Source organism: Miscanthus floridulus, chromosome 1, assembly GCF_019320115.1.
Source record: "Miscanthus floridulus cultivar M001 chromosome 1, ASM1932011v1, whole genome shotgun sequence".
NCBI classification, from domain to species: Eukaryota; Viridiplantae; Streptophyta; class Magnoliopsida; order Poales; family Poaceae; genus Miscanthus; species Miscanthus floridulus.
Genome location: NC_089580.1, coordinates 154,931,212 through 154,944,565, shown reverse-complemented (window position 1 = coordinate 154,944,565; position 13,354 = coordinate 154,931,212). Strand labels below are relative to the sequence as shown.

The window sequence follows — 13,354 nt, the reverse complement described above, 5'->3', positions numbered from 1 at the left end:
GCCCCGCCTCCACTTTCTTTGGTTACTCCACACACCTCTGAGGCCACCTTTCGAATGTTGGCTGTCATCTTCTCTCACATGTTGTTTATGTCATCTTCTTCCTTCCAAGAGCCCTCTTTGATAACCCTTTTTTCTGAATACCTCTGACGTCTCCCCTTTCAGTTTTCACCACTTTGTTCTTTCAATCTTAGCTTGTTTATCCCTACGGGCACGCACCTAAAAATAAAAGTCTGCCACCGGAAGCTTATGTTGAGAAACAACACACTCATCCGGTATCACCTTGCAACCCAAGCATGCTCGTTTGTCCTTTCTTCTTACGAGGACAAAGTCAATCTAGCTAGAGTGTTGTCCGCTACTTAAGGTCACTAGATGAGATTCTCTCTTTCTAAAGAAAGTGTTGGCTATCATCAGATCAAAAGCTACCGTGAAGTCCATAACTTCTTCCCCCTCCTGATTCCTACTACCATATCCAAAATCTCCATGAACTGCCTCGAAACCTGCGCTTGTAGTACCTATATGCCCATTAAGATCTTCTCCTATAAAAAGCTTCTCACTACTAGGTACAGCTCTAATCAGGCTATCTAAGTCTTTCTAGAACTGTCTCTTAGCACTCTCGTTGAGGCCTACTTGGGGGTATACGTACTAATTACGTTCAAGACCATATCACCAACGATAAACTTGACTAAGATAATCTATCTCCTTGCCTTCTCACTCCCACCACACCATTCTTGAGGCTCTTATCAATCAAAACTCCTACTCCATTTCTATTCACGACTGTCCCAATGTACCAAAGCTTGAAACCTGTATTGTCCACCTCCATCGCCTTCTGACCATTCCATTTAGTCTCTTGAACGCATAATATATTTACACATCTCCTAGTCACGGTATCAACTAATTCTCTTAACTTACCTGTAAGTGACCCTACATTCCAACTATCTAAACAGATCTTAGTTGGTTCGACTAGCTTCCTTACCCTTCGCACCTGTTGACTTAGATGTGAAGACCCTTGCATATTTTTTACTACACCTGGGCGCCGATGTAGCGCGCCACTAATGAAGCGACGACCTGATCCTTGCTCACTTGACACCATGCCCAGATCGCAACACGGCGCGTCACCAAGGAGGGTGCCAACCCGGCCCTTGCCCATTTAACACGTCACTATTTCCTTTTTCTAATTTTATTACTGGCCAGGTGTGCTGCAGAATGTGGATGGCTTTGAATAGAGCCATTCGAGTCCTTATAAATCTAATCATGTTCATGTTTTCAGTTTTGGTCTCTTTTCTTCGGACTAAACAAGACATACTGATCTAAAACAATGACTGGATCCACTCGCATTAAATTCTGTAGTTTGTTCTGAAAGGAGGGTCTTCTGTTGATACATCCATTTTAGATACCGGCGGTTAGATATTCCTAGGGTGAACGGTACATTTCACTGACATGGTTCCACTGAAGAAGATTAAGCAAGGTTACAAGTGAAAGAAACAACAAAATTATGTTTCATAGCTCATGAACTTAAATAGTTTCTCAACTATTTCAAAATAAAAGTTTCTCAACTGTAGTACATACTGAATACAAGTTAGACAGTAGGGGACCAAGAAAGACTCTGGATTCCACAATTTAGAATATAAGAGAAGTACAAGGGGACACTTCAGGTTTTCTACTGCGTTTTTTGGAGGATTAGCAACAAAAACATAATTGTGAAAGTAAAACATCTTAATAACACTTTTTAACAAGATAGTTACTAGATTTAAACGTGGTCACAAAAGGAAACTAAAGAACAAAGTTATCTGAACTTACTGTGATATATAACTGGCAACCTCGTCTTGAACAGATCTCTCATTTAGCTTTCAGGATTCCTGCTTATCCAAAGATCCAGCGATTTTTTATTGATGCCCTGGGTAAAAATAATAATGACATACAAAATGTGTACCCTTTGGAGCTTATTTCCAATCCTGAAATCTCCTATCTCTTGCAACTAAAAAGAATAAAGTGTGGACACCGTTTTGGTGCGACAATTGCCTTGGTTCGTCCGTCTACCACCCCCTGCGATCGATCCCACCTCCCACGCTGTCCAACGGGCGAGCGAGAAAAGGAAAGGCGCGATAGAAAAAGAAACTGTCATCCCCACGATCCCCGCTTGTTTTGAAGGAAACAAATCGATCACCTGAGGCCACATGTATGGAAGGAAACAATAATCATGCATGGAAGGAAACAATAATCATGCATGGAAGGAAACATCAGTGGTGCCAAATAAAAGATGTGCAGGTTACACATGGTGAGACTGGTGAACCTTCTGCAATTTCCTAAACGAATATTCCCACCATTAGTATATAGGTCCATTCCCCTACGCTTCTTCGTGCTCCCATTAGCATATAATCTCCTACAACTAAAAAGAACAATGTGTGGACACCGTTTTGGTGCGACAATTGCCTTGGTTCGTCCGTCTGCCACCCCATGCGATTGATTCCACCTCCCACGCTGTCCAACGGGCGAGCGAGAAAAGGAAAGACGCGATAGAAAAAGAAACTGTCATCCCTGCGATCTCCACCTGCTTTGAAGGAAACAAATCGATCACCTAAGGCCACATGCATGAAAGGAAACAATAATCATGCATGAAACAATAATCATGCATGGAAGGAAACAATAATCATGCATGAAAGGAAACATCAGTGGTGCCAAATAAAAGATGTGCAAGTTATACATGGTGAGACTGATGAATCTTCTGTAATTTCCTAAACAAATATTCCCACCATTAGTATATAAGTCTATTCCCATGCGTTTATTCGTGCTTCCATTAGCATATAATATGAAAGTATTGTTGTGTTCATCACCACTTCCAGTTGACTACTTCCATTAGCATATACTTCCTCTACCCAAAATATAAGTTGTTATGTGATGCGTGCAGGTCAAACTTTCTCAACTTTGACTAGGTTTGTAAAAAATACGTGCAACATTTATATTTCCAAATAAGTTTATTATAAAAATATATTCAATGTTCTATGTAATGATACTAATTATGTATTATAAATATTAATATTCTTTTATATATAATTGGTCAAAGTTAAAAAAAAAGTTAACTTCTCGGAAAGCGAGAATGGATTCTATTTTAGGACAGGGGAGTATATGAAAGTAATGTTGAAAATATTTTAACAATCAAGTTCGTCTCTGTCTGATTGGTAAGCTTAGACATCATAATGACATCAAAAATTTCGACTCTCATGGACACCCTCATGGATCAGTGCAAAGCATCCTAATCCTACAACATATACAAATGGCAACCTTAAAGTTATGATATTTTCAAAGGGTGGACAATAAAGACCATCTTAAACGTTCTGACATTAGAGTATATACGTGCAGACACATAGGCATGATGGTGCAAGTGAGCAGCCAATAGGAGTCGAGAGTCAGGGGTATTTGGATCCTATGACTAAACTTTAGTTCCAGTCACATTGATTTTTTAGATATCAATTAGGATGACTAAACATAAGCTAATTATAAAACTAATTACATAAGTTATGGCTAATTCGCTTGCCAGCGTCGTGTACAGGATAATATGGAGATGTAGTGGAACTTATTCGTGGATTTATTGGCGCACGAAAGAAATGGATATCGGAAATCTCTTCCTGCCGGTATAAAAAATGATCTTAGCCGCATCACGAAAAGATTACGCAGTAGAGTTTGTGAGCCGCGACGCCACGCTCTCTGTGACTGTGTAAATTTCACGAACTTAGCTTTTTAGATTAAATATCGCTTTAACGTCGGTCATATACTTTTACAGTATTGTTATCTTATCGTGCGATCTGTGTGTTTTTAGTATAAAAGTTTAGCTGTCCCGTAGCAACGCACGGACACGAACCTATTTGCATATATACTCAAACCTGTGTGTACATGATTATATGGAGATGCAACGGAACTTATTCATGGATTTATTGGCGCATGAAAGAAATGGATATCGTAGAATCCTTTTTGCCGATATAAAATATTATCTTAGCCGTATCACGAAAAAGTCTATACAGTAGAGTTTGTGAGCCTGCGACGTCGCGCTCTCCGTGACTATGTTAATTTCACGAACTTTGCTTTTTGAATTAAATGTCACTTTGACGTCGGTATTTAATTTTATAATATTATTATCTTATCATGCGATCCGTGTGTTTTTAGTATAAAAGATTTAGTTATTCTGTAGCAATGGACAGACACGCTACCTAGTTACATATAAAATGTAAACAAACATGGTATTGTTTACGGTACACCAAACACATTATAGCTCAACCTCCTCATTCATGCACATTCCACCAAAGGACATGGGTCAGGCGTACATATACAGACACAAATATCAAACAGAAAAATATTCTAATATTCATTTTGAGACTAAGCCCCCGTTCGCTTCTTATAATTCGTACTTTTCAGCTTGTTTTTTTGAGCCAGAACAATGTTTCGGTTTGTTTTTTCAGCGAAGCGAACGGGCCAGAATTCCATTTTGCATATGCGATTATAAGCATGCATGATGACAACCTAACATATTGTGAACATAAGCGATCTGCCATCAATGTATCCAAAAGCATGTGAGCAGCATACTGAAATGTTAGAAAGGACAGTGTAGAAGATTGGACAATTTACTAGCAGCACAATAACACGGGCTGTCTCTAGGGCGTGCTAGAAAGGAAGCCTGCAGGGAAGTGCATTTGCAGGGAATCAACCAAGTGACTGAAGAATGTTGCCAGCAATGATTGTACTAGTGAGCTCCTCTTTTGATATGCCTCCCTTGAGGTGGTCACAGCAGATTCTGAATTTCTGATGTAAAGATTTAGATCTCCATGGATAAAGCAGCAGAGGAGGAGAAAAAGGCAAGTGGTAATCATCAGAAGGTGCCAGCTTTCTGAACCCAATGGGTCCATTCTGGATCAAAAGTTGTCCACGACCTCTAAAGACAACGAGTTTTCTTAAAGTTATGACTATACTGTAACTTCTATCTACCAAAAGAATGTTGCCCTTGCAGAAATAAAAAAGAACGCTATCCTACAGAGGAGATGTTATAGCTAAAGATAAAATGTGTCTTTATAGGGAAGAACAATACATTACCATGAGAAGGTAGCAAATACTTTGAACAATGCAGGATTCTTCTTGCAGTTATGACAGAAATAAGAACTGAGTGCTCAAACTCAAATTGAGTGACAGATACTTTAAGGACGACATCACAATACCATGCTACTTTACATCTCTTGTTAAGTTGTGTGTGATGAAAAGCCAAGGATGTTTTAGAATTTAAACAGATTCCAACTCCGATGACATGGCTCGGAGCCTTAGTTTCTTCGTTTGGTCCAAGGGATTTCCAGACCTGCAGAAAAGCAAAAGCCACTATTAAAGTTTAACTTCAACATGAACACTGACTTGGAATGGATTGTCAGTTTGTCACCATAAGAAAAACAGAAAATGTAAGGCCTTATGGGGAAAGATGGCACTTCTTTTGGCACACAATCAAAGAAAGGGAACAGGGATCCAAAGGAGACTGTGATGGGAAATCTGCCAGCAACATTTAGCTGCTTTGCAAGATAATAGAAACTGGTATTGTAGGTCGTGTGAGTTGTGTGCGTGTGTTGTGTGGGTGGACGTGTGTACGAACAGATGCTACAGCTGTACCCAGATGAGAGGCAATAAAAAAAAGAAACTTGGTATTGTATAGTGCAAGAATATCCTCTTTTTTCTTCCATAACAAACAACATTCAAATACAGTAGCCTCTGAAAGGAAACATCGAAATATCATTAAGGGAGGATTTCAATTTATACTCGACTTGGAAACGTTGAAGTTGTTGTGCCCTTGAAGATCACAACACACAGACCCAGCAATCTATACAGGATATATAAAACCAAGAATTGGAACACTGCCGACATTGGAAACCTCAATAGAAAAAAGTGAGAAAAGCCTTTTCCTTACACGGATCAATCATAGTGTACATCACCTATTTCCACTTTCTTCATTGTTAACAAGAAGCTTGTTTCTTCTCTCTTTAAATATGCAAAGAAGAAGAAGAAGAAAGTGAGATTTTGCTGCTGCACACTTGGCTTAAGCCTTGGTAAGCTCCTCAGAAGCCATAATGCTGTCAATTATATTCCTTTAGGTGCAGGTTGAATGGTATTACCATTGCCAGAAAATATTGGCTAGGAGGAAGGAGTAAAGAATTCTAAGAACAGAAGCCACTCTTGTCCAGCAAGGCATCCATACCGAGTACTGAAGCACATAGTTCAATGAACAAAATCTGAAATATATATAGTAGTCATAGTAATGGAGACGGAGGTCCCGATCTTCCGTCAGGTGATGATAACTATCGTTGTGGCGGAGAATGACACACCGATCCGGCTTCAGATCGAAAGATCGAACCCTGCAATCTTAGCACCACAGCTCCTCTGGTTATCAACCGAGTCACGGACCAGATTGACCTCGCCAAGAAGGCTAATCCCTGCCTGCGCAACGAAGAACACAAGCAAGAACAAGAAAGATCGCAACCAAATTGCAGATGTATGATTAATCTCACGAGTTGGGGTCTCACAAACCGAAGAACGGCGAAATTGTTTCTTGACAGAATAATCTAAGCAAAACCCCAAACCCTAAGGTAAGTGGTGGCTACTGATTATATAGCCTAAGGGACGTCCAAGGATCCCTCTTCACGTCCTAAAGGTGTCCCAACACGTTACAAGGCCCAACGGCCCAAAAGAAGGTGTCGCAGCACCCTGACAGATTCTGGACGCTGACTTGTTTCGACGATTCCCGTTGATTCCGAAGAGCTTTTGATGTGAAACCACTTGGATTGGCTTCCTTATCAAATTATCTTTCCATCCATATGTGGATCATCGAAAACGGAGTTCAGATGCGTCCTGGGCGTCCGTTTTATTGCAGACTGGTCCTGATGGCCGAGGCAGACTCGAACTCGAATTGTACTGGGCCTTTGGCTTGGCTTGGACGTCCTTGCTGGCCTCCTAAGGTGGTGGCCAAGGAGGAGGACGTCCAAGGCCATCTCTTAGGTGTTCTCCATCTTCTTGGGGCGTGCTCCAACTTAGGCCTGGGTCCCAAGGATGTCTAACAAGCCCATGACGATAGTGTAGCTCCCGCCAGAAATAGCGACAGAATATATTGATGATTTAGAGGCCTTGTTGATGTGATATTGAGATGGAACCAGATATATTTGAAAGCTTATCAAACAAGCTTTCCATCAAGTGCTCATTGACCTCGATCGCACTCCGGATGGATGAGTTATGGCCTTCCCAATGAGGCACTGTCGGGCTGCCGACGAACCGAAAGTTCAACTTTGATGAACTTCCATTATGAAACACATTTGAACCTACAATCAAATAGTGACATGTACATGTGGAACCAAGTGAATTATAACCAAAGCCACTATGCAAATGTAGGAACGAGCACACCTTATAATCATTGTTCGTATCCGAAGGTGCTATGTCCTCATCATCCTCCCCTTCTTGACAACAAACCGTCCTCGGTTTGAGATTAGATGAAGAAAACATTGTTGGTAGTAGCCAACATTGCTCCCATTCTTGAAATTTAACATGTTTCTTTATAACAAAACTAGAGGAACTCGACATGACAAGATTATAGCAATTGCAATCCTTTGGTTGATCATACTTTTGCACAATATAAGGAGATTTCAGATTTGAACAAATATAGACACGATGCACCATATACTCTCCTTTACAATTATATTTTCCAATAAAATGATATGTATGTCTAGAGAACCATGGCAAATCAGCATATGCATAAAGTTTTTCCTCTAAAGAACTAAGATTACACGGAACATCAAATTCAATGTAACCCAAAGTATTTAAAGAAGACAATAATTTTAGCTCATCAACTTCACTAGCATTATGAATAACAAGTCTATTTTCAGCACAAGTACTCATTTTCAGCACACATATAGCGTGATCATTCTTCAATGACTGCATGGGTATAACATAAATATCATCATGCAAGTCATCTTCGTCACAAGAAACATCACGCAAATCATCTTGTGACAAAGGTAAATCAAGCGAAGGCTCCACTAAAATTTGCTCTATCATAGCATGATTGGTGGAAAAATTCAGCACATCAAGAGAACTCTCACCTTTCGTGAGTTTAGCATCGTGGGCTTTACCTTTGCTCTCATGATCAGTAGGAGTATTAGTTGATTGTTCTGAATTGTCATATAAGACTGTGAGCATCTTATTTTCTATCACGTCATCCTCGCTCTTTTGCATATTGTCCTGCAAAAGGTTAGGCATAGCAGGAGGAATAACAAGAGATTGATCTAGTTGATGCACCTCATCATTTGAATTAATTACAAGAGATGGGTTAACAAAGGTTTCTCGCATAAGATCTTTCATATCATTCCAAGTTTGAGGTTTATCAAAAGGATCTAAAGACTCCCACCAAGATAAAGCAAAATGTCGTAAAACACTAGCTACATTTTTTACCTTCCTCCTTGGACACATAAAGCGAGTAGCAAATATGTTATCGATGGCAATTTCCCACTCCATGTACTTATCAGCACCTATACCATCATAAGTCGGTGGATACGAACAACCTGTCATTGTAAACACAAAAACAAGGAACAAACGGTGAACGTTATCCCTACCAAATAACTACGTGGTTGCAATGGTGTCACTTTTCACAGCAAGTGGAAACGTCTTACCAAGCTCTTACAAAGTTCTTACCAACGCAAGCAGTGGCGGTACAACTGGCGACTGGTTCAAGATACCTATGAGGCAGTGGTACCGAGATTGCAAAGCCCTTTTTCTATACTGATCTGAAGAATTTGTGGAGCTTGGAAGGCAAACAAAGAGTAATATATATATCTGGCACACAAGTCAGTAACAGACAGCAATATTGAATAAATGTCCAGAGCACTTGTCCTAGTTGCTGGCCTATACGTGTTCCTATCACCAGTTGTGATAAACAAGAGAGAAAATAAGGATGAAAGGAAACAAGTATTAAAGGTAGCAACGGATATGAACAAGGCAAAAGGTACCACAAACAATAGAGCTATTGAGTGTTCCTTATGTGCTCCTTTTCGATATCTTCTATTCTCTTTTACTATTTTTTCTTTTATTTTTTTGTCCAATCTTTTTTTTCTTGCTTTTGCTCTTTTGATATTTTTTTCTCAGCAAGGAGCACACAAGAATAAACCACAAAAAATTTGAGCTCAATTGAATAAAAGATGTGGCCTATAGAAAATTAGGACTGTGCTAAAAAGCATACCAAAACTTGTGGGCCTAGAAACTTAATTTTTCTAATCGAATTTCGTAAATCTAATTTTTGCGAACCTAGCTATGCTGGGATGAAATAGATCTAAAATTTTCTGGCGTTCTCCGTAGATATAAAATTTTCCCCGTTTCGAGTTCGGATGCAAAAGTTATGACTGTTTTAAGGAAGCTGCTCGAATCAGGGATTTAGTGGACACAAGATGCAAACCGATGGTGATACGGAATAGCGGCGGGTGAAGGGATCAACACAAACTAGAAAAGAACACAATCTAAACCAGCAACAAGACTTTGACCTAGGACATAAACTCAACAAAGCGAACTCTGAAACTGAAATATTCAAAGGCTATGGCGCGGAAGGTTCTAGGATAGAAAATAAAAGTATGGCACTGGACTATAGGACGAATGCGAAACTCTCAAACTAGGAAATAAAAAGTGAACCTGATGGTATACCTTAGCTCTGATTACCACTTAATGGAGACGGAGGTCCCGATCTTCCGTCAGGTGATGATAACTATCGTTGTGGCGGAGAATGACACACCGATCCGGCTTCAGATCGAAAGATCGAACCCTGCAATCTTAGCACCACAGCTCCTCTAGTTATCAACCGAGTCACGGACCAGATTGACCTCGTCAAGAAAGATAATCCCTGCCTGCGCAACGAAGAACACAAGCAAGAACAAGAAAGATCGCAACCAAATTGCAGATGTATGATTAATTTCACGAGTTGGGGTCTCACAAACCGAAGAACGGCGAAACTGTTTCTTGACAGAATAATCTATGCAAAACCCCAAACCCTAAGGTAAGTGGTGGCTACTGATTATATAGCCTAAGGAACGTCCAAGGATCCCTCTTCACGTCCTAAAGGTGTCCCAACATGTTACAAGGCCCAACGGCCCAAAAGAAGGTGTCGCAGCACCCTGACAGATTCTGGACGCTGACTTGTTTCGACGATTCCCGTTGATTCCGAAGAGCTTTTGATGTGAAACCACTTGGATTGACTTCCTTATCAAATTATCTTTCCATCCATATGTGGATCATCGAAAACGGAGTTCAGATGCGTCCTGGGCGTCCGTTTTATTGCAGACTGGTCCTGATGGCTGAGGCAGAGTCGAACTCGGATTGGACTGGGCCTCTGGCTTGGCTTGGACGTCCTTGCTGGCCTCCTAAGGTGGTGGCCAAGGAGGAGGACGTCCAAGGCCATCTCTTAGGTGTTCTCCATCTTCTTGGGGCGTGCTCCAACTTGGGCCTGGGTCCCAAGGATGTCTAACAAGCCCATGACGATAGTGTAGCTCCCGCCAGAAATAGCGACAGAATATATTGATGATTTGGAGGCCTTGTTGATGTGATATTGAGATGGAACCAGATATATTTGAAAGCTTATCAAACAAGCTTTCCATCAAGTGCTCATTGACCTGGATCGCACTCCGGATGGATGAGTTATGGCCTTCCCAATGAGGCACTGTCGGGCTGCCGACGAACCGAAAGTTCAACTTTGATGAACTTCCATTATGAAACACATTTGAACCTACAATCAAATAGTGACATGTACATGTGGAACCAAATGAATTATAACCAAAGCCACTATGCAAATGTAGGAACGAGCGCACCTTATAATCATTGTTCGTATCCGAAGGTGCCATGTCCTCATCACATAGTGCCATTCAGAAAAATAAACACTGAAACTTATAAGTGAGAACTAAAAATAAAAGTTTGCCTTCGAACTGAAACATAAACACACAACCATCTCTGGGCACATGGATATTGTTTGGTCCCAGTGTGGAATCTTACCACTAGATGCCTCTGCACTAGACTTTTTTAACACAATTGCAATTTGTAAATAACCCTATCTAGTACTAAATCAAAGTAAATCCCCTGGAACTAATATTTTTTCTTCTCGAACACGCATGAGAGCTGCGAATCTTTGTATTAATAAAGAGAGAAAAAGGGAGGAGAATCGAGAACAAAACAACCTCCTTACCCCACTTGGAGGGTATAAGGAGGTTACGAGCTAACACCAGAAAAAAAAAATCATCTGATATACATTGAGAAACGACCTGACCACCTGCAACAAATATAAATATTTATGTATTTCACTAACAAGGCTTATAATGCACAACTTGATCACATTAGAAGAGATTGTCTCCAGCAAGTGAAGAGATGAACTTGTACATATTACATTACACATGATAAACCCCATTCAAGTGCCACCTTGAGCAGAAGGTGGTGGCAGATCATAGCACTCCTTGGCCAAGCGGACACATTGTAACCAATGTAACACCTCCGAATTCGGGTCCTTCTCCACAACCACATCTCTAACAGTAATCTGGATCGCACCGCGATATGTGGCAATCTTTCCTCGGACCCTCAAAAGAGTGCCTAGACGCACCTCCTCTGACATTTTCAACGCCATCTCCGCAGTAGGATCAAATTCTGATGGCCCAGAGGATGTGCTAGCATTCAAGTATTGGTGGTTTAACCACAGGATGCACGGTACACACCCAGTGCCATCATCGATCACGAAGCTGAGGAACTTCTCCCTGCGGTCACGCGAGACAACAATTCCAACAAGCTCCACACGAGCAACCGTACGGCCACAGCGGAGAAACGCCGGTGGCGAAGTGTGCTGTATGGTTACAGAGAGAAGGTCCGCAGCAAGAATCTTGACGTGCACAAGATGAAGAAGATGGTCCATGCTGTGAATTTAAGGAAAGTGATGTTACAGGAGCTGCAAAGCTGTTCTAAAACAGAATGAACATAAAAGAAAAATTCCACATCCCCTCGAGAACAACAGCCTCAACCTGATATTGACTTGCTATCCTAGTCTCCATATTGACTGCTATCCTAATCCCGATATTGACTTCTATCCTAATCCCTGGGAACAATCTACATTGCTGATTCCCATTTTCTGTCGAATGCCAAAGTAGGTAGCTATCACTGGGCTGTATCAATCAACGCGGCGGTTCCTGTTGATTCGGTTGGTACTTCCATCGAACAGCTAAAGTGCAGTTCAAATTTTCACAGTATATTTCCATAAACATAAAATAAACTGCCGCCTCGTGTCAACGTGATTCAGCAGACGTATACATAATAAAAGATCAATTTACTCAATGTATGCCCGATAATCAAAATAATAAAAAAAAACCTTCAAACAGGTGATTCCCAAATCTCCCAGTCGTTGGCCAAAGAGTTCTCAGGACTAACTAAAGACACGAGAGTCAACGAAGAATAAAATCCTTACTCAGAATTACATGAGAGAGGTGGAAGCGATGGAGCCGGAAAGACGTGCAACTTAGTGTCGACGTCAACGCCAAGCAGTGGCAGACCCAGCCCGAAAATAGAGATAGGGCGAACTTGAACTACAAAACTTTGGCTAAAAATGACAACATACATATCAGACTACTAAAAACCTCCTATATATGTTTTTTTTTCTTTTTTCTACCCTCTCTTCCTCTTGCGCATATACTAATAAACACTCTAATTTACTACAGTTTCACGTTAACCTTTTTTTAAATAAACTACAATCTCTTACAGGCTACATCGCTATACAGGTAGGTTGCAATCTAGGAATTCAGTTTTTCTGTGAATGACTACAATCTGAACACCACTCAATTCACGCTCCAATCTGGACAACTTTTTTTTACTCAGTCAATTCAACAAGCACCTAGAGAGCACCATCATCAACCATGTACGGGGGAGATTGGGAGCAGATGAAAGACGACGCACCTTTCTAGAAGGACCACACACCGACACACGGGCAGAAGGATGGGGGCTCCGGGGCTGAGTGGCCGCTGGGCGCCGGCCGCCGGGTGCGGGGTGTCGGGAAGCGGGAGCGAGACTCCGAGTGTCCGCGAGAGGAAGAGAGGGCTTCTGCTTGCGCTCTGGCCTCCCCAAATGTGAAACAAGGCCCATGTAATGTAATAGGCGAACAGCCCAAAAGCGAGAAGCCCACTCCGTCCGTTTATCGCAGTACCGCTGCGGTCCTGCCGCTCTCGCCTTCAACCTCTCAACTCGTCGAGCTTGGTCGCTTGGGCGTCGGCGATCTGAAAGTCCGCGGTGCAGGGGCGCCTCCGGGGTGTCAGGTCCGGTCGGAGGGGAGGTAGGGAGGCCG

The 13,354-nt window shown here is 41.5% G+C and overlaps 1 protein-coding gene across 1 annotated transcript; it reads right to left on the bottom strand.

Annotated features, from left to right (window-relative positions):
• Positions 1–11,347: 11,347 nt before the first annotated feature.
• On the bottom strand, positions 11,348–13,225 carry LOC136544562 (CST complex subunit STN1-like). The gene is made up of 2 exons (XM_066536685.1): positions 12,970–13,225; positions 11,348–11,939 (listed from the first exon to the last, which is right to left on the bottom strand). Exon 2 carries the CDS (start codon positions 11,936–11,938, stop codon positions 11,444–11,446), a length of 495 nt encoding a protein of 164 aa, XP_066392782.1. The 5' UTR covers position 11,939; positions 12,970–13,225; the 3' UTR covers positions 11,348–11,443.
• Positions 13,226–13,354: the final 129 nt, after the last annotated feature.

Excerpts from the sequence above, each read along its gene's own strand:
- LOC136544562 (XM_066536685.1), bottom strand. The coding sequence starts at position 11,938 with ATGGACCATCTTCTTCATCTTGTGCACGTCAAGATTCTTGCTGCGGAC.